General features: G+C 39.2%; 2 protein-coding genes across 3 annotated transcripts in view; both read left to right on the top strand.

Moving 5' to 3' along the window:
* Nucleotides 1-4011: 4011 nt before the first annotated feature.
* Nucleotides 4012-13914, top strand: LOC124289829 (calmodulin-A-like). Of its 2 annotated transcripts, XM_046726506.1 has the most exons (6): nucleotides 4012-4307; nucleotides 4963-4993; nucleotides 5859-6002; nucleotides 6561-6655; nucleotides 10675-10822; nucleotides 13717-13914. In XM_046726506.1, the coding sequence occupies exons 1-6, from the start codon at nucleotides 4305-4307 to the stop codon at nucleotides 13743-13745; spliced, it is 450 nt and encodes a 149-aa protein (XP_046582462.1). In that variant the 5' UTR covers nucleotides 4012-4304; the 3' UTR covers nucleotides 13746-13914. The 2 variants fall into 2 exon arrangements, with proteins under 2 accessions (XP_046582462.1, XP_046582461.1); XM_046726505.1 differs by lacking the exon at nucleotides 6561-6655 and having other exon boundaries at nucleotides 10580-10822.
* Nucleotides 13915-15967: 2053 nt separating this feature from the next.
* Nucleotides 15968-23529, top strand: part of LOC124289793 — a 31002-nt gene continuing 23440 nt past the window's right edge. Inside the window, exons 1-4 of the mRNA XM_046726459.1 lie at nucleotides 15968-16535; nucleotides 16902-16938; nucleotides 19812-19955; nucleotides 20947-21189. Of these exons, the coding sequence (XP_046582415.1) occupies nucleotides 16533-16535; nucleotides 16902-16938; nucleotides 19812-19955; nucleotides 20947-21189 (427 nt within the window). The 5' untranslated portion in view covers nucleotides 15968-16532. The remainder of the gene's footprint in view (nucleotides 16536-16901; nucleotides 16939-19811; nucleotides 19956-20946; nucleotides 21190-23529) is intronic.

Raw genomic sequence — 23529 nt, 5'->3', positions numbered from 1 at the left:
GGGAATCGAACCCAGGTCTTCGGCGTGACAAGCGAACGCTTTAACCACTTGGCTACTCCGCCGCCACTAGGTGGTAACAAGGATGTATGTGAGCATACAATCTATACGTACACTATACCCATATGGTATTATATGTAGTATTTTGTATCACAAAGTATAAGATGGCTATGTAACAAATGTACATTGTGCAACATAATTTATCGAGATGATAGCCAAATAGAACTGACTGCTAGAGGGATAGACTGTACGTGTAAATACATATAGCTGTTTGTCGTAAATGTTGTTATGTGCTGGTACCGATCATTATTGAATTGTATAGTTTTAACAGACCTCTAAGAAGAATAAATGTGCTTGCAACTCGTGCACCATTGAACGTCTCCCAAGTGTTCGATGCGAGATGGGGGCGGTGGGGTAGCCTAATGGTTAAAGCGTTGGCTCGTCACGCCGAAGACCCGGGTTCGAATCCCCACATGGGTACAATGTGTGAAGCCCATTTCTGGTATCCCGCCCGTGATGTTGCTGGAATATTGCTAAAAGCGGCGTAAAACCAAACTCAGTCAGTCAGTCGATGCGAGATAGCAGTTAATGTACCATCTACCTGTACTTTATTGGATCAAGATACTCTTGTTCATGGACTGTCCATAAAATACTGCTTATCCTTGATAGGGATAATCTGAGGCAAGGGGAGGTAAATATGAATGATCTTTGACACAGACTCAGTATTGACATGGCTACACATATATTTTATTAAACTCTCTCTTAAGCCGTTGTTTTAAATCTAATAGAATGAAATATCTCAGTATTCTTATAAAGGTTGAGGAGTAATAATGAAATGATGCAACATGAGGCATCATCAAACTCTGTATACATGATAATAATAACTTTGTACAGATACTCTCAACACAAAACGTAAACAGTAAAATCAAGAAACACAGACCGTGGAAACGGTTCGTGGAATATCGAGTCAGTAAACGTAATGCAGTATCCTATTGAAACACATTCACTCCTGATCGGAATTTTCCGGGCACGTGTTTTATCAAGTTACCTGTGTTCAATGTACCCCCCTTCCCATTTGCCGCTGCGATTTCTCATTAAACGCAGTACACCTCCTGCCTAAATGCGGGTCACCGCTGTCGCACTGCGACAACCACTGCGACAGAACAGGTAGTGAAAATAACACACTTGTGTGACGGTGTGTGTCGCAGTGAAGGCTAATGACGCAGGTGGGCAACCTGGTTTACAGGGATACCTTATAGGCAGGTACGGGGACCCTTGCCATTGGCGGGGCAACGAGGAATGACGTAGGTTACCCGACATGCCCTGCGAGAGGGTATTAGCCTTAAGTTGTTATTTGATAGTACGGGTGGTTCACTTTTGGCAGTGTGGTTTTGATTCATTACGTGAAGTCAATTCACCTAAAGCTGGTTATAGGTTTTTAAAGGCTTTAACTCAAGTTAATCATGAATCTATATTGACTGGTATAAACAGCTGAAAGTATGCACTATGATAAAGAAAACCCATGCACATTGCAAAAGGAGTGAATGAGTATGGTTTTACGCCGCATTTAGCAATATTCCAGTAATATCATACTTGGGACACCAGAAATTGGCTTCACACATTGCACCTATGTGGGGAATCGAACCCTAGTCTTCCTGACAACGCTTAAACCACTAGGCTACCGCCCTGCAAAAGGAAATATACACTGATGTTTCACAGCGGCTAAAGGTGAAACGGCTGGAGATGTATTTGATACAGATAGCAAAGTTGTGTATTGCATTTTTTCGACAACTGTTTTCAGACTATTAACCTTTGTATGACGTTTGACAGTTTTTGGTCAAGACCTGTTTTCTAGTGTATACGTTTTTCCCTGGCAGTTTATAGTGAAAATGTGGTCACCTGATTGTCTGGTCCAGACTCGATTATTCAAAGACCGTCACCATATAGCTGGAATGTTGCTGGGTGCGGCGTAAAACTAAACGCACTCACTGTGATAACATGGTTCCCATATCCACTGATTTCCGTGTGTGTGGCATTCATACTGCCATCCATGTGTCCCATACACACCTGTAATCAATATCTGGAAATTAATCAACAAAATGATGCATCAGACCCCGTTAATCAGGAACAAACGCCAACGGGATTATTGAAGCTTGGACTGACTGCCTGAGTTTGGTTTTACGCCGCTTTTAGCAATATTCCAGCAACATCACGGCGGGGGACGCCAGAAATGGGCTTAAGATTGAAGCTTGGAACGTTTTCAGAATTGGCAAGGATGTTATTGCATGAGGCTATATTTTCAAATCCAGATATTTGATAATCTGTAAACTATCTCTGCATACGATAATGCCCGATATGGTTTTAACTACTGATATTATACCTTGATTATTAGTTATTACAATATTAACCAGTACGTACATTGTCATACTTTTGTTAACTTTCAACTTTCCACAATACTTTCTTTGCAACAACTGACTGAATATCGTATACTTTCACCATATCAATGTCAAGTATCTTCGGACCAGTGTGAATGTCACGTCCAGACTCGATTATTTACAAGCCGCGCCTTAAGGGTTAAATATACATGGTCCGGTGATACACAACACAAAAACTAAATTGATTGTTTTTCGGGGTACCGACACACATATTACACATATATGACTACGCTGTATCCAATAAAAGGGTTTTACAATTAAATACAAATAGTTTACTCTGCCAGAAAATGTTTTGTTCCTAATTCGTTTGTTTGTTTGTTTCTATAACGCCACACCCAGCAATATTCCAGCTACATGGCGATATCATTAATATAATTGTTTCTACTGAAATATTTCAATGCTGCACTTACTGAAATGGTCTACATCAGACGAAGAGGGTGAATGTTTTGAAGCATGTATCCGGACATGCATGTAATTGAATTCAGTATTTATATGCCATTAGTATCTTATATGCCTGTATAAATATCTTATTGTGTCTCGTAGTACAAAAAGTAATTCCATTAAGGAGAGACTTGTATAGCGTGTACACAATCCCACAGTTGTCTCAAGTAATGAATTAGTGCATGCAGCCTTCACCCCAGGGTCAAGGCTGACACGGCCATTCAGGGTTCGTGTTTCTTCAGATGACTGATGTAGTTTTCAAACGTTGATATCTAACTTAACCACTAGGGCTGTGTAATCACAACGGGAAACATCAGTTGTGAATGAAATGAATCTGTTTCGTCTTATAATCGAGACTAGTTGTTTTCTGACATTGACGTTTGACGTCTGTATTTACATCACATTCACTGTTGAACACGCCCTCGCGGCATGCAAGATGCCTACAGTGATCTGTCTGTAAAGACATCGTCTGGATTGCATAGTTGCCACATGTTACCTTAGAGTCAAAACATATTCACTTACACATAATCCGATACTTATTGTCTTTGTATTCCTGTAATAATTGTTATACATCGTTACCTATAATGGTTATATTTACCCAACAACATATATTACTTACAAGACATATTGAAGATCTATATTCTCAGGATTTGTTAATGTTTCACGATTGAATTAAAAACTTGTATTTGGCTAGACAATACCTTGTTTACTGAGAAAATGTAATCCCAAATATATATTACATATATTAAATACCTTGTTGATTTATCACGACTAAAACATAACTTAATATTATCAGATATTCTCAAGTGCAGTTAATATTTAATATTTCCAGTTTCATTTAAAATATTTTATGTGGCTAAACAATGACGTTATAATTTCTCACGGCTAAAAGACAGCTTGATATTCTCAGGTTCCACAGTCCCACGTGGTAGCCCTTCAAACAGGAATCCAGGCCTTTGGTATTGACGAAACTGTCACCTTGAGACACCATTGTCATTTATTACGAGTATTCAATACGCTATATAATTCCTTTATGACATATGACAGATCAAAGATACTAATCTATCAATAATCAAAAATACACCCTGAGAACCTCACATCCCCCAACAATATAAACCATCACATACACCCAAAAACGATACGATATGGGTGATAATCGCAATACGTTAATACACAGAAAGGGTCACACAATAAGAAAAGAACGACTTTCTCATGCTGTGTTTCGACACCAAACAGGGCCAATTGTTGGGTCTAGGGGCGAATTCTTTCTATTGAATTCCATGTTGCTAGCTGTATTACAGCGTGCGTTTGGTATTACAATGCTCGATATAAACAGTGAATGTTCCAGGCTCGATGTTTTGTGGTCTAACGTGTAACTAGGAGGACTACCATATTTACATGCTTACCTGATTTTGAGAACATATATTAAACATGGTAAGTATACATGTCGTGAATGATTTCTTTAAGAATTAATACTTGTATAAGATTTCAATACTCTTAAGTGCGTATGAATGCATGCTTAGGAACTCATTCGTGTATTCTGTTGTACTCTATCAACCATGGAATTGCAGACTGTAATTGTACGCATTTTAATGTTGAAAGATATATTATATATCCCGTTATGTACCAACCAATGCCATGATGCAGATTTAATTGAAACCAATAGAGTGTTCATTTGTTATTGTTTTGCTACATGAAATGTGATATGATGACTGATTAAAGGGGAGGTAATTCAGATTATCTCTAATGCTATTTTGGTATGATAATCTAATCAAACACGATTTTATGAGTTATAGTTGGACCACTTCGGTTGTCAACATTGTCTCTGTGCTTCAATTGTGTTGACAAAAATGCCGGAGTTTCATGTCCGTGCTCAAGTGTCTAGATCCTAATATTTATTATTTTGGGTTAACAGTCCGTCTCAGTTTGCCACCTGAGTCTGCTTGATTCAAGAACGAGTGTGCAGTTGGATAGGAAATATGCAGGCACGCTGGAAATAATTTCATTTCTCGTTTAGCCATAATTCATTGTAATTCACATGTCTATGCCAATGCTATGATACTAAAATGCTTTCATTTATATTTTTAAGGTTGAAAATCTCACCGATGAGCAGATTTCAGGTTAGTACCATATCTTCATTGTTTGATAGCCAAAGCCTTTAACACATGGTGTCATCACTTGTGTTTAATGACCCGCCATGTTATTTCCATCACTATTTTGTCTTTTACGCCCATTGGAGTCCATTTTTTCGGTTAATCGAGACTGATTATTCTCTGGTGTTGGCGTTTTATATTACCGTTTTATATTACCGTAAAGTTTTATATTACCGTAAAGTTGGGAAACTTTCTCCCCATACAATGAAAAAAAGGCCAAAGGTATCGGCCAATATGGTTTTCTTATTGACATGTTCAGTAGATTGTTGAGTTATAATTGATCACGTCTGGGCTGATGGAACACATATTACCTGGTGAGGTGAGGTGAAATTGGGTTTTACGTCGTGCTTGAGAATATTTCGCTCATATGACGACGTGCATGCGTGTGTATGTGTATGTGCGGCTGCTTGTACTAACCCAGACTTAAGCTGGTTTTATAGTGCTAGCCCACTGAGATACCATGCCGCAGTGAAGCATGAATACCCCACTCAGACACATTATACTGACTCCGAGCCGACCAGTCCTTGTTGTACCCATTAATGCCATATTTTAACGTCTTTTGGTTTACATATTGCCTGGAGCGAATGAATGAATGAATGAATGAATGAATGAATGTCTTTATTTCCTTACTGGGTGTTGAATGAACAAATGAATGAATGAATAAATGATTGTCTTTATTCCCTCCCTGGTTGTTTAATAATGAATGAATGGGTGAATGAATGTCTTTATTTCTTCCCTGTTTGTTGAATGAATGAATGGATGTTTCCATTTCCTCCACGTTTGTATTATATGTACAATAAACACAGTTACATATATGTATGTTGTTCCCCAGAGTTCAAGCAATGCTTTGCTCATATGGACAAAGATGGTGATGGGATGATCACAACCAAAGAGTTGGGCATCGTGATGAGGTCACTAGGTCAGAACCCAACAGAGGCAGAGTTGCAAGACATGATCAACGAAGTTGATGCTGATGGTGAGAGGTTTACATCACTTTTCTGAAATCGTGTGAATGCTGGGTGGTACAGGTGGAGTAGAACATGCTTGTCCGTTTCGCGGCAACACCTGGTGCCGTCACTGCATTCTAGTGATAGATTCGTACACGTTTTATGCACGTATTTACCTCGCTGCAAGAGATGCAAATTCACTCACTCACTCACTCACTCACTCACTCACTCACTCACTCACTCACTCACTCACTCACTCACTCACTCACTCACTCACTCACTCACTCACTCACTCACTCACTCACTCACTCACTCACTCACTCTGACAAAAAACACCTGTATATTACAATGTCCAATCTTCTTGTCAAATCTGTTTCGACAGATAATCGAGACGATTTATCCTGAAAAAAGACCCTGTGCATTGAAAAAGACCCCGTTCATTTGTGTCCATAATCATCTTACCTGATAGATAAGACGTAAACATCACTGATAGTTGAGTTGGAAAGCAGAAACGTTTAGTTCTTAATCATTAGCGATCAGCCCTGACTTTAAGTTTGGCTCTAGGGCACGCTTTATTTCGTTGCTAGGAAACGGAACGATTGATTTTGATGAGTTTCTGACGATGATGTGTCGACGTTTAAACACTTATGACGAAGAGAGTGAGCTCAGAGAGGCGTTTGACGTATTCGACAAAGATGGCGACGGTCGGATTTCCGTCGAAGAACTGCAGATTACCATGAGAGAGCTTGGAAACGTTATAAAAGACGAAGATATTCAAGCCATGATCACTCTCGCAGATATCGACGGGGACGGGAAGGTCAATTTTATAGGTAAGAGAAAAGCATTTCTATAGTGTTTGATGATTAATGTTGATAGATACTTGATCCTTAAGGTATAACATTTTATACTAAATATTTAAATCGGAATTTCAGCTTAAAAAAATAATATATTAGCAATGGTCTTGTTCTGAGAAAGTGAGTGTTGCTCTTTCGCCATGAACCTATGTTGGGAATTAAACCTAGTCTTCGGTAGTAGCGAACGCTTTGACCACTAGGCTATCCCGAATCTCCTTGTCCTATGGCTCTGTTTATATGTTTGCTTTGTCCGAAATACTATTTACATGATCTCTGACGTCAACAATAATGTGAGATTGCAATTGTTGTTGTGTAACCTTCGCTAAATATTGTTTGGCCAGGGTTACAATCTTCAAGGCCTTGGTAAAGCATTAAGAAATATTGTTCAGGTTGATTGATGTGTAGAAGGTATTAAACATGCTAATGGATTATTGATCTTAACGATGCCCGATACAAATCCTATCTTGACTTATACAATTTACTTTGTTGATCCTCATGTTGGTTAATATTAGCAGTTGACGTGCCATTGCATGAATTTGTGACCATGTGCTACAGGTTGGGTAGGATACGCATACATTTTCGTGAATACCTCTTATCACAACTATCTGATAGAGACTTACATGAAATTCCTCATTAAGAAAACGTGTTATATTGTTATATTTGTATAATGGATACTAGGGATTCGATTCATGGTAACTCCATGATTGAGGGGAAAAGCTTCGCATGAACCAAATCAGTAATTTAGTGAACTGTTTGGACCGTTGTGTTAACTATAGAGTCAAAGTATGTCTGGAAGAACTATTAGGTTACCTGGTAGTGCAGGTACTAGCTCCTTACTGTTTTAGTTCTCAATGCATAGTGAATATTCACCTGGGTACCTGGTAGTGCAGGTACCAACTCCTTACTGTTTTAGTTCTCAATGCATAGTGAATATTCACCTGGTTACCTGGTAGTGAAGGTGCTAGCTCCTTACTGTTTTAGTTCTCAATAGATAGTGAATATTCACATGGGTACCTGGTAGTGAAGATGTCAACTCCTTACTGTTTTAGTTCTCAATGGATAGTGAATATTCACCTGGTTACCTGGTAGTGAAGGTGCCAACTCCTTATTGTAATTAGTTCTCAGTAGATAGTGAATATTCACCTGGTTACCTGGTAGTACAGGTACTATCTCCTTACTGTTTTAGTTCTCAATAGATAGTGAATATTCACCTGGTTACCTGGTAGTGAAGGTGCTAGCTCCTTACTGTTTTAGTTCTCAATAGATAGTGAATATTCACATGGGTACCTGGTAGTGCAGGTACTAACTCCTTACTGTTTTAGTTCTCAATGGATAGTGAATATTCACCTGGTTACCTGGTAGTGAAGGTGCCAACTCCTTATTGTAATTAGTTCTCAATAGATAGTGAATATTCACCTGGTTACCTGGTAGTGCAGGTACTATCTCCTTACTGTTTTAGTTCTCAATGGATAGTGAATATTCACCTGGTTACCTGGTAGTGAAGGTGCTAGCTCCTTACTGTTTTAGTTCTCAATAGATAGTGAATATTCACATGGGTACCTGGTAGTGAAGATGTCAACTCCTTACTGTTTTAGTTCTCAATGGATAGTGAATATTCACCTGGTTACCTGGTAGTGAAGGTGCCAACTCCTTATTGTAATTAGTTCTCAATGGATAATGAAAGTTCACCTGGTTACCTGGTAGTGAAGGTGTCAACTCCTTACTGTTTAGTTCTCAATGGATAGTGACAATTCACACTCCACGAATGTCAAAGTTACGTTACAGGATATAGGTCTGTTGCAAAATGACAAATAGCTCTATATGCTTAGAAAGTAAGGCAGCTCTTACAAACATTCTCGTCAATGAAAAAACTGTACATCCGCTTTTAAGGAATGTTGCGGATTTACATCAATATTTTATTCAACAATCAGCGAAACATTTATATATTTATTAACATCAAGTTATCGACTTGCTGTCCACATAGCTGACCGTCACAAATCAGTAACTCTGCATTATGCAACTGAGCCAAGCTGCCACTGCTAGGGTTATGCCCAAGGCTGTAACATGCTGTGAACATACATGAGTAATTATGTTTATGCAAATAAGAAAAACGTTTGTATTGCCTTTCAGAGTTCGTAAAAATGATGAAAAACGAATGAAGTAAACTCCAGAATCTTGGTGAGCGATCAAGTTGCCTTTGACTGACTCTGACAGCAATGCTTTGGTGGAATCTTACACCGTTCACGAGGGCGTACTGCTCAACGTGGAACACTGTCACTGTTACAACGATGTGTGCTGTCTATACGCAGTCTATTGTGAAGTTAGTTCAGGAAAACACTGTATGTAATCAAACTGTGATATTGATCTTCATCACATCGATGACAATATGTTACGGACCAAGATGTCTGAGATGTGGAAGCAGAATACTCGCGGAGAAAATGCTCACGTACTTCAATAAAACGAATACTCATCGTATATACCTTTCTCCATGTATGTATTTAAGTGTTTACCCTTGTTTCAATAAATATTGTTTGATAACACTTGTAAAGATATGGTTGTCTCTTGAAAATATACCAATGCAGATATATAGGTAATGTGTGACAACATGGTAGTTTCTGGGTGTTGGTTCTGTAACGATAATCGTAAGGATCAGCATGGTTGAAGAAATATCATATTCATTCTCAAAATCCGAAGTCCTCTGCTTACAGTGAAATCCCATTAGAACACACACTTAAATATGACATGACACTCTTTATGTGAAGGTCATATCACACCGATACAGTATTTTATGCTTTAAATAAGACGAAATCACCCGACATTCCAGTCGGGTTGCTGTCGGTAGACAATGACCAGGCACCAACGTTTAGAATTGGGTGAGAATCGGTGGTATCGGTAGATTTCATGGAGGTTTAATGCTGACCATTTCGAGAACACCTGGTGTCACCACTGTATTTCATGTGGGGAATCGAACTCAGGTCTTGGACATGACGAGCGAACGCTTTAACCACTAGGCCACCCCACCCCCTTTGTAGTGAACAATTACATGAATGACCAATTCAGTGAAATGACCAAGATTTTGAAGACGGCAATTGGTCATAACCTGCGTACCTGTATGACCCTTCATCAGTGAGATTGGAACTATACTCTTTGGTTAACAAGGCGTGACTGTAGATCATATACCCAGCATTTCGACAGATAATCTAGACGGGTTATTTTGATAAAATTTATAATGATGAAACGTGTACATTTGTGTCCATAATCAGCTTACCTGATAGATACGACTTAAAGACAACTGACAGCGTCAGAACTTCTAAAACTTGACATTCCAGATTGTTAAACACCAGTCAGTGTGGTAACAATTGATGTCACAGCTGCTGTAAAGGGACAAACTGCATTTCACTGATCACAATGTCCGATTAGAGAACGAGGCTCTCTGCTCTGTAATACATTATTGCATTGAATTGCAATAAAACAATATAAATTTACTTCAATTTAAGACAATAAAGAACCAATTTTAAAGACTTTTATTATACTTGGGAATTATAGATATATCCTTAGCAGATTTGTTTGGCGTTGCCTTTCTTCAACATGCTACGACAATACAATCTCATGATGCTTTTGTGAATCGTTGCCCATGTTACCACTGATGTGCCTAGCCAAGGTTGAGTATTTTGAGTCAACGTTGATACTAAATAAATATCGCAGGGCTTGTGTTGAACACCGGACAATCGTTCCCTCCCATGTCTCCTCAGGTAAAAACCAAGTTACCTTCCCGTCCTTCCTGAACGTCATGGCGAAGAGGCCAAAGGTTGTGGACACTGAACAGGACATTCTTGACATCTTCAAGACGATGGACAGAGACCAAAACGGGTTCATCAGTGCCGCAGAGTTACGTTACACGTTGACATCAATGGGGGACATGCTCTCTGACGAGGAAGCGGACGAACTTATTCGTCAGGCGGACATTGATGGTTCTGGAATGATAGATTATGAAGGTACGTTGGTGGTTTAGATTAACATTGATGGCACGGTAATTGTAGCTTATGGAAGTATACTGATGGCTTAGGTTAACATTGATGGCTTTGGAATGACAGATTATGAATGTATGTTGATGGTTTAGGTTTACACTGATTACTCGTTTACTGTAATTATGAAGGTATGCTGATGTTTAGGTTAACACTGAATGCCAGGTGACTGTATATCATGAAAGTGCGCTGATGGTTTTGGTTAACATTGAATGATGGTAACTGTATAGCATAGAAGTACGTTGATTGTTTAGGTTAACATTGAATGATGGTAGCTGTATGTTATAGAAGTACGTTGATTGTTTTGGTTAACATTGAATGATGGTAGCTGTATGTTATGGAAGTACGTTGATTGTTTTGGTTAACATTGAATGATGGTAGCTGTATGTTATGGAAGTACGTTGATTGTTTAGGTTAACATTGAATGATGGTAGCTGTATGTTATAGAAGTACGTTGATTGTTTAGGTTAACATTGAATGATGGTAGCTGTATGTTATAGAAGTACGTTGATTGTTTAGGTTAACATTGAATGATGGTAGCTGTATGTTATAGAAGTACGTTGATTGTTTAGGTTAACATTGAATGATGGTAACTGTATGTTATGGTAGTACGTTGATGGTTTAGGTTAACATTGAATGATCATAACAGTATGGTAGTACGTTAATTGTTTAGGTTAACATTGAAAGATGGTAACTGTATGTTATAGAAGTACGTTGATTGTTTCAGTTAACATTGGATGATGGTAGCTGTATGCTATGGTAGTACGTTGATTGTTTTGGTTAACATTGAATGATGGTAACTGTATGTTATAGAAGTTCGTTGATGGTTTAGGTTAACATTGAATGATGGTAGCTGTATGTTATGGTAGTACGTTGATTGTTTAAGTTAACATTGAATGATGGTAGCTGTATGTTATAGAAGTACGTTGATTGTTTTGGTTAAGATTGAATGATGGTAACTGTATGTTATAGAAGTACGTTGATGGTTTAGGTTAACATTGGATGCTAAGTAACTGTATATTATGAAAGTGCGTTGACGGTTTAGGCGCGCAGCGATTGCTCTGACTTGATACAATATAAGTGACGAGGAAGAGGACGAGGTAGATGTTGATTGCTCTGGAATGATAAATTATGAAGGATGTACCTTGATGGTTTAGGTTAACATCGAAGTCCCGGCAGGTTATGAAAGTATGTTGATGCTCTGATTCGATGGTTGGGTAGTGACAGATTATGCAGGTACATCGATGATTTAGGTCGACACTGATAGCCCAACGTGATAGATGATGAAGGTACGTTTACGACAAAGGTGACAGATTGGGATAGAACGCAAATATATCAGGCGGATTTTGATACCTCCAGGATGTTATATGGAGGTTGGTTGATACGCTGATACGCACCCGGACATTTTCTGTAGCTTCTTTCGTTATATAACTTAAATAAAAAACGGCAAATGGTCAAGAGGCAATGATATCAAGATTAAATGAACTCGGAAAAAGAAGTTTTATTTAAAATTACAATTTGTTTCACTGTATAGTATATATATATATACTATACCTTTATAAATCTTCACCAACTAGTGAAGACACCAGGTGTTTGCGAAGATACACGCGTATCGCATATTGCTTTCTCAGTGAGGGTTGTGTGGTAGCCTAGTGGTTAAACCACCGCTCGTCACACCGAAGACCCGGGTTCGATTCCCCACATGGTTACAATGTGTGAAGCCCATTTCGGTGTCCCCACCGTGATATTTATGGAATATTGCTAAAAGCGGCTCAAACCCGTACTCACTCGCCTTCTCAATGAACGTAAAGTGGGCCATACAATGGATCAAACGGCATGAGGCGTAGTCGTAGAATGCATTGGTTATTTCTCACATAGTAATCATGTTATTCTGGGCGGAAATGTTTTCAATGAATCCCTTCGATTAACATCGAATTGCCGGCTTAACACATTATAAGTAAGTTTCAATGTGTAATGTGTACCAAGCAGAATGTGCCGGGTAAGGTGGGCTTCTGTCACATTACTTACGTCTTTACTGACGTGACTGCTGCTCCCTAGGGCTTTGTGTGTGAGTTAGTGAGTGAGTGAGTGAGTGAGTGAAACAATTTCGCCACATCGGCAATATATCAGCCATGTCGTGAAGACAAAACAGTCATATAATAAGAATAAATATATTCATACTTTTTTTAAAAATGCTGGCATCGAAGGACAGTATAACAACTAGATTATCACAGATTATATTTAAAACAGGTTTGAGATCATTTTCAAACGCTAAATCATTCTTCAACAACACAAAATAAAATCGGGCTATAGATCGCCAACAACCAAAGTTTTGTCTGTAATGTTGTTGTTAAATGTTTGTAGTGAGTGAGTAATGCAGTCTTAAACAACATTTCATGAACAACATGTGTAAGCTTAAAATATTGAAGTGATGCAGGTTACGAACGTCCACTATTTTAATGAAGCTCAAGAACACGGATATGTCTCTGGCAAATCAGGAGGATCACCAGGGCGAATCTCGGATTCGAACAGCGATCACAGGATTTAGTGGAGCATATTGTAGTGCCTCCAACGACTGATGCATCCTTTCGTTGTTTCTATAATTTATACGTCAGGAAAAGACGAAATGTGTACTGTTCTCAAGTAGTCTGGTCTCTGATTTTCAGTGATTAATTTATATCATTTCCACCGCTGGTTTGCCTTGTACACCTATTAGGATATATTTGGGAAATAATCTAGACGCTTAATGTATAGTTATGGTTATAGAAAGTGTTTTGTTGTTTTATGACACAATTATGCAATTTTGCCACTCGTAATCAAAGGCAAGAATGGAAATTAACATGTCTTTACTGTTTTTTTTCTAGATTTCGTAAACCGAATGATGGCAAAGTGAAGTGACTTCTGATCCTTAAATGCAGGAACATCTACCATGGTCACCGATGGCGTCCATGCTGGCGTTATATGATCTTACCCCATGCTATGAGTATCTGAATCAACGGATGAATATGTGTAATATTTTAATTCTAATTAAATATATTTAATAAAACAAATTCCACAACATATGCACTGGTTTCTTCTTTAAGTCAATGATGAGTACCGCCGAAGTCAGCGATATTCCTCCATATGTGAGTGAGTGAAGTTTTACGCCGCTTTTAACAATATTTCAGCAATACCACGACGGGGGCCACCAGAAATGGGCTTCACACGTTGTACAAATGTAGGGAATTGAACCCGAGTGTGGGGAATTGAACCCGGGTTTTCCGCGTGACGAGCGAACGCTTTAACACTCGACTACCACACCGCCCCAACCAGTAAATGAAAGCACGGGCAGCAGTGTTACTCAATCGGTCTAGTTGCAGATCCTAACCATACCCTTCAGTCGCTGCAAAGGCAGACTTCGGGCATTGATTGCCCATCGTCCCGACTCCCTTCGAGGTTAATGAAAATTATATTTACAACCGAATTGTAGTGGACGCAGATTGTAGAGTGTACTGCCTTGGCCCCAACCCCCGAAACCCTTCAACACTCAGATGCAGATGTCACAAACACATGCAAAATTCCGCATTACTCATATTTGTTATGATCAACATAATATATAACAAATACACGACTTAAATATAGTGGCAAACATTACGACATTCGTCACCCTGTTACAGAAATATTAAAACTAACCAAGAGTACTAAGAAAGATCACGATGGCATTAAACTGACTGATTATTTGTAACAACGTCCAGTCAGCAAGGGAAATTTCAAAGGAATGTGTTATTCCTGAAAGTTTCTGGTTTACAAGGGAAATATTGTTCAGAGTGGCCATAAACCGACTCACTCACTCACTCACTCTAGTTAGTTCCGGCCTCCAAATATATTTTAATGATTGTGTGCATTCAAAAAATAATTGAAGAATATTTTTGCAAAAATATTTATGTTTCGAAACGAATCTAGTAAAAGTCTAACAGTGTACAACGCCTTTCTAAAAGGTATTATTTACAATAGGTAAACTACAGTCTCCTTAAGATCATCGACCTGGATAATCCGATATTATGCATGCAGATGTATGTACGGGCCTACAACAAAATACTAATCCATTGAGCAAGCTGAGCGGTAGCCAGTTCCCCACGCCAGGTTAGTGGACATCAGAGTGGACATCTGACATATGTATAGGTTACAATATCTCTGTCGTGTATCTGCTCAGATGATTCCCTAGTACATATCCCTAGGTCTGCAGCATTTACTTGAAGGAATGCGAGTATTGATCTCCAGAAATGGAAGACTACACATGACGGTACGGTACATATCTTGTCTCCAGCCAACAACATTTCCCTAATGGCACCTTCGTACAGTTCTCATGATGTGTAGCATCTTGATTGTATGACAATATATATGTGGTATCTAGTATTTCTTATAGGATTTCCGACTAGCAACATTTACCCGATTTATGCCAGTGTATATCTCACTAGACATGACGTATTTATTTTATGTTTGTTTACATATTTCTCTCCAGACATGTTCTACTGTGTTGATGAAATGCACATATTTAGCTCTTTTTTCTTGGTAATATGAAATATTGTTTGGATGGTACGACAGTATAACCATCGTTTGTACTAATCTGAAGTATTGTCGTGGGTAATGTTAGTATATAGTCTCTCAAGACATGCACCATTGTGTTTGGCGGTATGACGTGTATATAGTCTGTCGTGATATATAGTCTTTCGAGATCTGTAGTATTTACTTTCTATGTTCTTTAACGCTGCATTCAGCAATATTAGAGCTATGGCTGCGATCTGTAAATAAACCAGACAATCCAGTGACAACATGAGCATCGATCTACATGACTGGGGTACGATGACATATGTCATCCATTAGTCGTCTCTTACGACAAGCATGTGTTGCTGAGGACAAATTCTAACCTGAATCTTCAAGAGTGGTTTTACTTCATGGTATGTAGGCATCTATCTTCTGATTTCCACCTGAGGTATTGTCTCGGATGATATGGCAGTATATGAGGTATGTCTTCGCCTCATGGGCTGTGCACATCATTGTTGACACATGTAATATTAATGCAACACCGGGTAAGATCAATAAGTAATCGATATGTCAACATGGATAATGAACCGATTTTTTATCTTTGTATGTATCTGAGCGTGACGCTTTCTTTTTGTCACGAATGATGTCCTTTCAACAACAAACAACATCTGAAACAACAGCCGGACATCTTTGAGACGAATATCAAAGGAATATAATGCAGTCGTCAGAGAGTCGCCACAGACAACAATTGTCTTGATCCAGAGACCATCTCGAGAGAATTACAACACCCCTCGACATTAAGGCTTGACATTAACGGTTCCAGTCTCAGGAGCGGTCTACCATAACACCCTATTTCTGTTCTTAGTACTACATGTGAAGACGTATTGTGGGTCGTGGACTCTTAATGCATTCTGGAGTACACAAGGCTTGGTTATGAACGACTTCGGGGTATATTCATTATAACAAAGGACAACTCGCACTCAACGTTTTCCCAAGCTACCTCTTGTATAGCGGGTAGACATTCTGCCAAAGCTGTGGACCCATATTCAAGGAATTACCGTGCACTATACAACGTGGACTGTCCAATCAGCTAAGTTTTCGGATCTACGCCGTGGAACCATTCTCGCTCCGATTGTCTGCTGTTCAAAACAACAAAATGGTGAGACGATGTGTTTATCGGTTGACTTAGACATCATACCATGTAGATAGTGATTCATACCAGCAAATGTGTATATATATTGTTTACATTGTATTTGTGGTTATTGTGTTTATGTGAATTTATTTATGAGTACAATGTCTGTCTTATGTAATCACAAAGGATATGTTAATTCCGTGCTAAGGGTCACGGATTTCATTTACCTATTTCGTTACATAGTTAGATCATGTAAAGATAATCTACTTATGCAGTCTACGTTCACAGTCTACTGGGTTTTCTATCTGGCTTATTATTTTGAACAATGACATTAGTTATCAAGTCTTGCGTCTCAATCATATTATCAGTTAACAATGTTAATCTCTTTTGTAGTCAATACTGGATGAATTAACGCAGGAACAAATAGAAGGTAAGGTCAAGACCTTTGAACAAACGTGCAGCAGAGATAATCCTGATTGCAGGCTGTTAATCAAGATTAACCAACATGAAACCCATACAAGCTGATATATGAACTTCATACACAATATACAATATGTAATAACTGGCAATCCTCATTACCAGTGGTGGTAATTATCCGTGTCGTTTAAGAGGATGCCACGGCGAAAGGTCACAGTAATATTGTTTACCCCGTTTAACACTTGTTAAGTCGAAGTTTCGAAGTAAATACAATACTTCAGTTTGTTGGCAATTGTAGGTAGAACATATCTTTACTACCCATCTGTGGTATTAAAGTATTCGTTCTATTCGTTAGTGATATAAGTTTGGTTTATGGATACAGTGATAGAATATTTGAATTATTACTTTTCAAAGGAATGTGGATGGAATATTGTCGATATTATTGCCCAGTAAACTACGGTTGTAGAGAACACAAATGACCCCTAATTGTAATTCGTTATGTGCACTTCGACTGAACTACACAGCAAGTGGTCGTGACCCAAAACACTTCGGTATATCCGCCAGTTCGTTATAAAGCGTGTTCGTGTTTAACGTAGTTGATTGTTCATGGTGAAGACACTGACTTAAATCTATGTAATACAAAGTCATCGAATAACCGTTCCTTGTTTCATTTTTGTCACCATCGAACAGGGACGTATACTTTATTGTACAGGAGTATATATGCCATAATAAATTCTACATTTGCAAAATACTCATACCATGCAAGAAAAGCTTCATTATCGCTTTCTGAACAGCCTTATGCATTCAGTACTCTCATGATTGTAATTAGCCATGGATATCATAGTACATCAAAACATAATAAAAAAACTGATTCAAAATTAAATCGGCATATGTCATTCACAACATTGGTGGAAACAGTCATTCATCTTTCATTCAATACTTTAGACATTAACTTAAAATTTAATTAAAAATAATGAAACATGGATTGTTTGAATATTAGTCTACTTGATGTAACTGTACTTCAGTAAACTACGTTCATAACGAACTCGGTTATAACGAACTGATGGATATAACGAACTTTTTACGTCGCGGGTACTTTGTGTATTTTGTATTCCACTATAACGAACTTCGGTTATATCGAAGCATTGATGGTCCTCAGAGTTCGTTATAACCGTAGTTTACTGTGTTTTTGTATGAGTTACATCGGTTTGATCAATCATCACAGATAAAACCATGATCATTTGTCACTGTCAGTACTGCAATGTGTTCCGCTCGAGGCAATTCTCACATGACTGTCCCTATATGTCCAAGGCCATTGTATGACAAGACGCATATTTATGGTAGTATGTCATCATTGATTTTAAACAACCATGACATCCTATCCGATCAGGTTTTGTATAGGCATCCCCTGAATCAATAGATACGTTTGAAATCATACCAGTTATCGATTCCAACGCCAGGGAGACAAAGCAGGTCTATTGTGCAACGTTGATGTTGTTATGTTGAAGACTATCCATACACAGATGATGCTCAGGCACAGTTTTTCAGTGTAGTGAGTGAGTGAGTTTAGGTTTACGCCGCACTCAGCAATATTCCAGCTATATAGCCGCGGTGTGTAAATAATCAAGTCTGCACCAGATAATCCAGTGATCAACAGCATGAGCATCGATCTGCGCAATTGGGATACGATGACATGTGTCAACCAAGTCAGCCAGCCTGACCACCCGATCCCGTTAGTCGACTCTTACGACAAGCATGAGTTGCTGAAGATCAATTGTAACCCGGACTTTCAAGGGTAAATGAGGCTCAAGCACAGTTTCTCACAGTGTAATGCATAATAGTGAGTGTGTGAGTGAGTGAGTGGGGTAACTTTAAATAGTATTTCTGTTATTCCGTATTTCCGTATTTCCGTTTGTCGGCTTAATATTAGGGGAAAGTAAAACTAGTTTCAGACGTTTACAACTTTGGTGAAAACCAAATGCGAGAAGATGCTGCAGAGAAACCTAGAAAAATAATCAGGAGTAATGGATTCGAACCCAGAACGAAAGTGTTTTTTCTGCAAGACACGCCATTTCTCTGCCCTCAGGCTGCATCACCCCCATGACCCCGCGTTGCGTACACAATGAAATATATTGGAAAAGACAAAACGTGTTAATGTTCAAAATCAATCAGCACATTGCTTTTAGATATCATCCGATAGTTTGTCAGCAACCAATACAATGTGCGTCATGCTTCACAGTCTCGGAGACGATATCAATTCATAATCCACAAAGTAGTATGGAAGAAGAGGGGGGAAATGACAGCTAAGGTTTCGACCGTGACAAACCCATTATACCTTTCAAAACATTCATTTCAGTTGGATGCATTCAAGTGTAGCTAAACAATAAAATTTACTATTAGTTTATAGCGCGCTAACGCATTATGGACTTACTCAATCGTTACGGAAATACAGATTGAAACGTCTACCACAGAATAATATAAATTTAAATAGATTCAGCTGGGAGTAAAAGTAAAAATTTCGCTCAAAACTATATGAATGGATCAGTGAAAATCAATGATTACACCAAGCGTTCGTGTAAAGGGATTTTAAAACGGGAGGGATTCAAACCGCTATCAATATATGGTGAGTTGGTTTAATTTAACGCTGCTTTTAGCAATATTTCAGCAATATCACGGCAGGGGGGCACCAGAAATGGGCTTCACAAATTGTACCCAATTAGGGAATCGAACCCGGTTCTTCGGCGTGACGAGCAAACGCCTTAACCACTAGGCTACCCCGTCGCCCCATCAGTATATTGCAATAGGGGCAATAAAGGATGGACATCACTCATGTGTGATGTCTATAGATAGGACAGCTGACATGCTGAACGTATTCTTATTTTGCAGATTACAGCCGTGCGTTTCGTCTTTTCGACAAAGATGGCGACGGTACTATTGACGCTAAGGAACTGGGCACCGTAATGAGATCCCTGGGCCAGAACCCGAACGACGATGAGCTCCAGGAGATCCTGGAGGAAGTGGATGCTGATGGTGAGTGCCATATTAATAATATCCTGAAAAAAAGTATTCCTTGAAATCAATCCCTGCAGTACAGTTACAATATAATAGAGCCCCAAACTTGATAGATGTACAACAACGGGTATCGATATGCGGGAGCAACATGTGTGTATGTTCAGGATTAGAATAATCGCCCACTGTCTAAAAATGTGAAGGACGGAGATTTGAGAGGATGGTTGCTATGGATGGATGTAATTCCATAGCCAGAACAGTTACTCAGAACAATTGCTCAATGTCGGTGGACTGAAGTCGGAATAGCTGCTAAGTGTCCAATGATTGACTGAAGTCGGAATAGTTGCTAAGTGTCCAATGATTGACTGAAGTCGGAATAGTTGCTAAGTGTCCAATGATTGACTGAAGTCGGAATAGTTGCTAAGTGTCCAATGATTGACTGAAGTCGGAATAGTTGCTAAGTGTCCAATGATTGACTGAAGTCGGAATAGTTGCTAAGTGTCCAATGATTGACTGAAGTCGGAATAGTTGCTAAGTGTCCAATGATTGAATACAATGATTGACTGAAGTCGGAATAGTTGCTAAAGTGATTGACTGAAGTCGGAATAGTTGCTAAGTGTCCAATGATTGACTGAAGTCAGAATAGTTGCTAAGTGTCCAATGATTGACTGAAGTCGGAATAGTTGCTAAGTGTCCAATGATTGACTGAAGTCGGAACAGTTGCTAAGTGTCCAATGATTGACTGAAGTGGGAACAGTTTATCATTGTCGAATAGTTGACTTAAAGTAAAATCGGTTTTGTAGGTCACCGAATGAATGGGTTCATCCTAAGAAACAGACAGATAACCGTATCAACTGTGTATTTTCTCATAGTAGTGTTGATGCTGATCATAGAGTTACTGACCAGCGCGAATCCCATTTATAAGCCTTCCAGTTAGTGACGACACCAGATGTTTTTGTGATCAATGAAGATTCATAAAATGAATGTACATGGTTGATGCTGTATCATCCAGGCAACGGCATCATCGACTTCGAGGAGTTCCTGGGGATGATGGCAAAGAAGATGCAGTCCCGTGACTCGGAGGAGGAGATCAAGGAAGCGTTCAAGGTCTTTGACAAGGAAAGCAAAGGTTACCTGACCTCGGAAGAGCTTCGTCACATTATGACGACAATGGGCGAGAAACTGACCCACGAGGATGTGGACGACATGATCAGAGAGGCGGATCTAGACGGGGATGGGAAGATTGACTACCTTGGTGAGTGGCCGGGATATCTGGTTTGGGAGCGGAAGGATTATGGGTTTGGTCGGACAGGGTAGAGAAATGATGTGGTGTTCATGAGCTGACGCGTTGTGAAAAGTGCAGGAGGTAAACAAAAGAAGAGACAATTGCGGAGACTCATCACAGCATTTTTGTAGACAGAGTAAGCGACAGGAAAAGTTATGCAAGAGTGTTTTATGAGAGAGTTACAGAATAGCGTGTGAAGATCCGGGTTATAATTTATCGCCTGCGACCCATGTTTTTCATATGAGGTGACTAATGTGGGCGGGTGGTCAGGTTCGCTGATTTGATAATGCATGTCATCGTATCCCAAGTGTGTAGATCCCCATGATGTCAATCAATGGATTTTCTGTTCCCGACTCGATTAGTTACAGACCGCCGTCATGTAGCTGGGAACACCCGGTGTTAAACAACGTTATGTATATGGGATCTGTGAGAGAAGCGAGTATGGGAGTACAGTAGTTTTATGCTGAGACCGAAATGCAGAATAGAACATTTTGAGACATATATATTGCTATACGGATGTTGACAAATACAGCTGAACCATTGGATACTATGTGAAATATAAGTAGACTTGAATACATGACACTTTTATGGATAACAACTTCTTTTTATTCTTTACACGACGTTTTAGAGCTAATTCGTACTCCTTCATCAGGTGAATACTGAGTCAGTACAAAGAGTGAATATATAGAGATAAAACATGTTTACACAATGCAAGGAGGGAGAATGTACAAAGATAACAATATAATTACGTAGCCAACAATATAATCACGAAGCCAATAAGATTACAAAGCCAAACAGTAGACTGTTTGAAAATATATTTATGTTTAAAAAAGAGTTTTATTTAAAACAAATATCACGAGAGCGTGCAGGTATGTAGGCGAGATAAGAAAATACCTTAATTTGCTAAAAGTCACCTGTAAAGACAAAGAAACAATCTACATGAGGTCATAAATCAGTTCATCAATGTCGGTGACATCAAAGAGAGACAGGTGGGTCAGATGACAGATGAGGGGAACCAAAGGCTGTTTGATAACAGGTAGAACAACATCGTGGTCATACGGGCAGTCGAGACAACACCGTGTGTCCATCAGACAACAGATCGTGTAGGCAATTGACGCCGCCCAAACTTCCATAGTAGAAGAGCTTTATCTTCTTTGCAAAGATGTTCCCCACATTCCGTTTTACGCGAACTTAGATATATAACGGTCAACATGAAAGTAATTGTTTGTTTGTTTGGGTTTTGTTTGTAAGTGATGACACCAGGTGTTCGCTGAAAGGGTAAACATGTCCTGTCCTCCCATAGCACCCGCCATTCACAACCTTTGCCTAAAAAATGGAAGTATATTTTGCATGACGCCGAACAGCAGTACTTCTGCGCGATGTCGACACTCCGAGTTTTTGGTTTTGTCGACGGTTAGCAACAACCTATTTTTCATTTGTCGACAGATCGGGCTGACACCGCGACGACGGCTTGTAAACAAACCGGACAATCACATGATTGATGTACCGGAAAATGTACCGGAAATCCACCGAGATTATATTTGAAAGGTGTCTTACCGAAACGTCGACCCCTAAGGTTGAGGGTAAAAATCCTTCGATGTGATATGTTGTTTTAGCGTTGTTGTTTCAAGGGATTAAAGTCTGGGTGTCACCCAAATTTGAACTCAGGTGCGAAAAGTGATCACCAATTTAAGTATGAGATCTGTTCACCTACTGGAATATTATTATTTAGTGAGTTCACTCAATGCCACTAATAAATTCAATCATATCACACATATAAGGCAGCATGACATCTCAAACATCATTTCCATCATGGCAAATGCACAGCTTGATCACTGCTTTCTTCCTACGTCTTGGGGGTAGGTGGGGTAGCCTAGTGGTTAAAGCGTTGGCTCGTCACGCCGAAGACCCGGGTTCGAATCCCCACATGGGTACAATGTGTGAAGCCCATTTCTGGTGTCCCCCGCCGTGATGTTGCTGGAATATTGCTGAAAGCGGCGTAAAACCAACCTCAGTGAGTCAGTCAGTCCTACTTCTTGGGGCGGTAGATACCTGTGTATGGGGAGATATATGTACAGAATAAGCAAGAGAAAGACAGGAGGTTGGGTTTCTTAGAAATGCTTCTTTCTTTTTCTTACTTCCCCAAAAAGAATTAAGCCGACTGTTTCTACGATCAATGGCTGTTTCTTGCGAAACAGCCATCAGCGCACAGCCATGAGTCGACTGAAATGAATATTCAGGTGCGTAATAATATAATTATTTTATTTATATTCTTTTAAACACATATAATGTAGATTTAATATATCATTA

Source organism: Haliotis rubra, unplaced genomic scaffold (genome assembly GCF_003918875.1).
Source record: "Haliotis rubra isolate DU_JTF1 unplaced genomic scaffold, ASM391887v1 Scf45, whole genome shotgun sequence".
Lineage (NCBI taxonomy): Eukaryota > Metazoa > Mollusca > Gastropoda > Lepetellida > Haliotidae > Haliotis > Haliotis rubra.
This window is presented reverse-complemented; position numbering and strand designations above follow the sequence as displayed.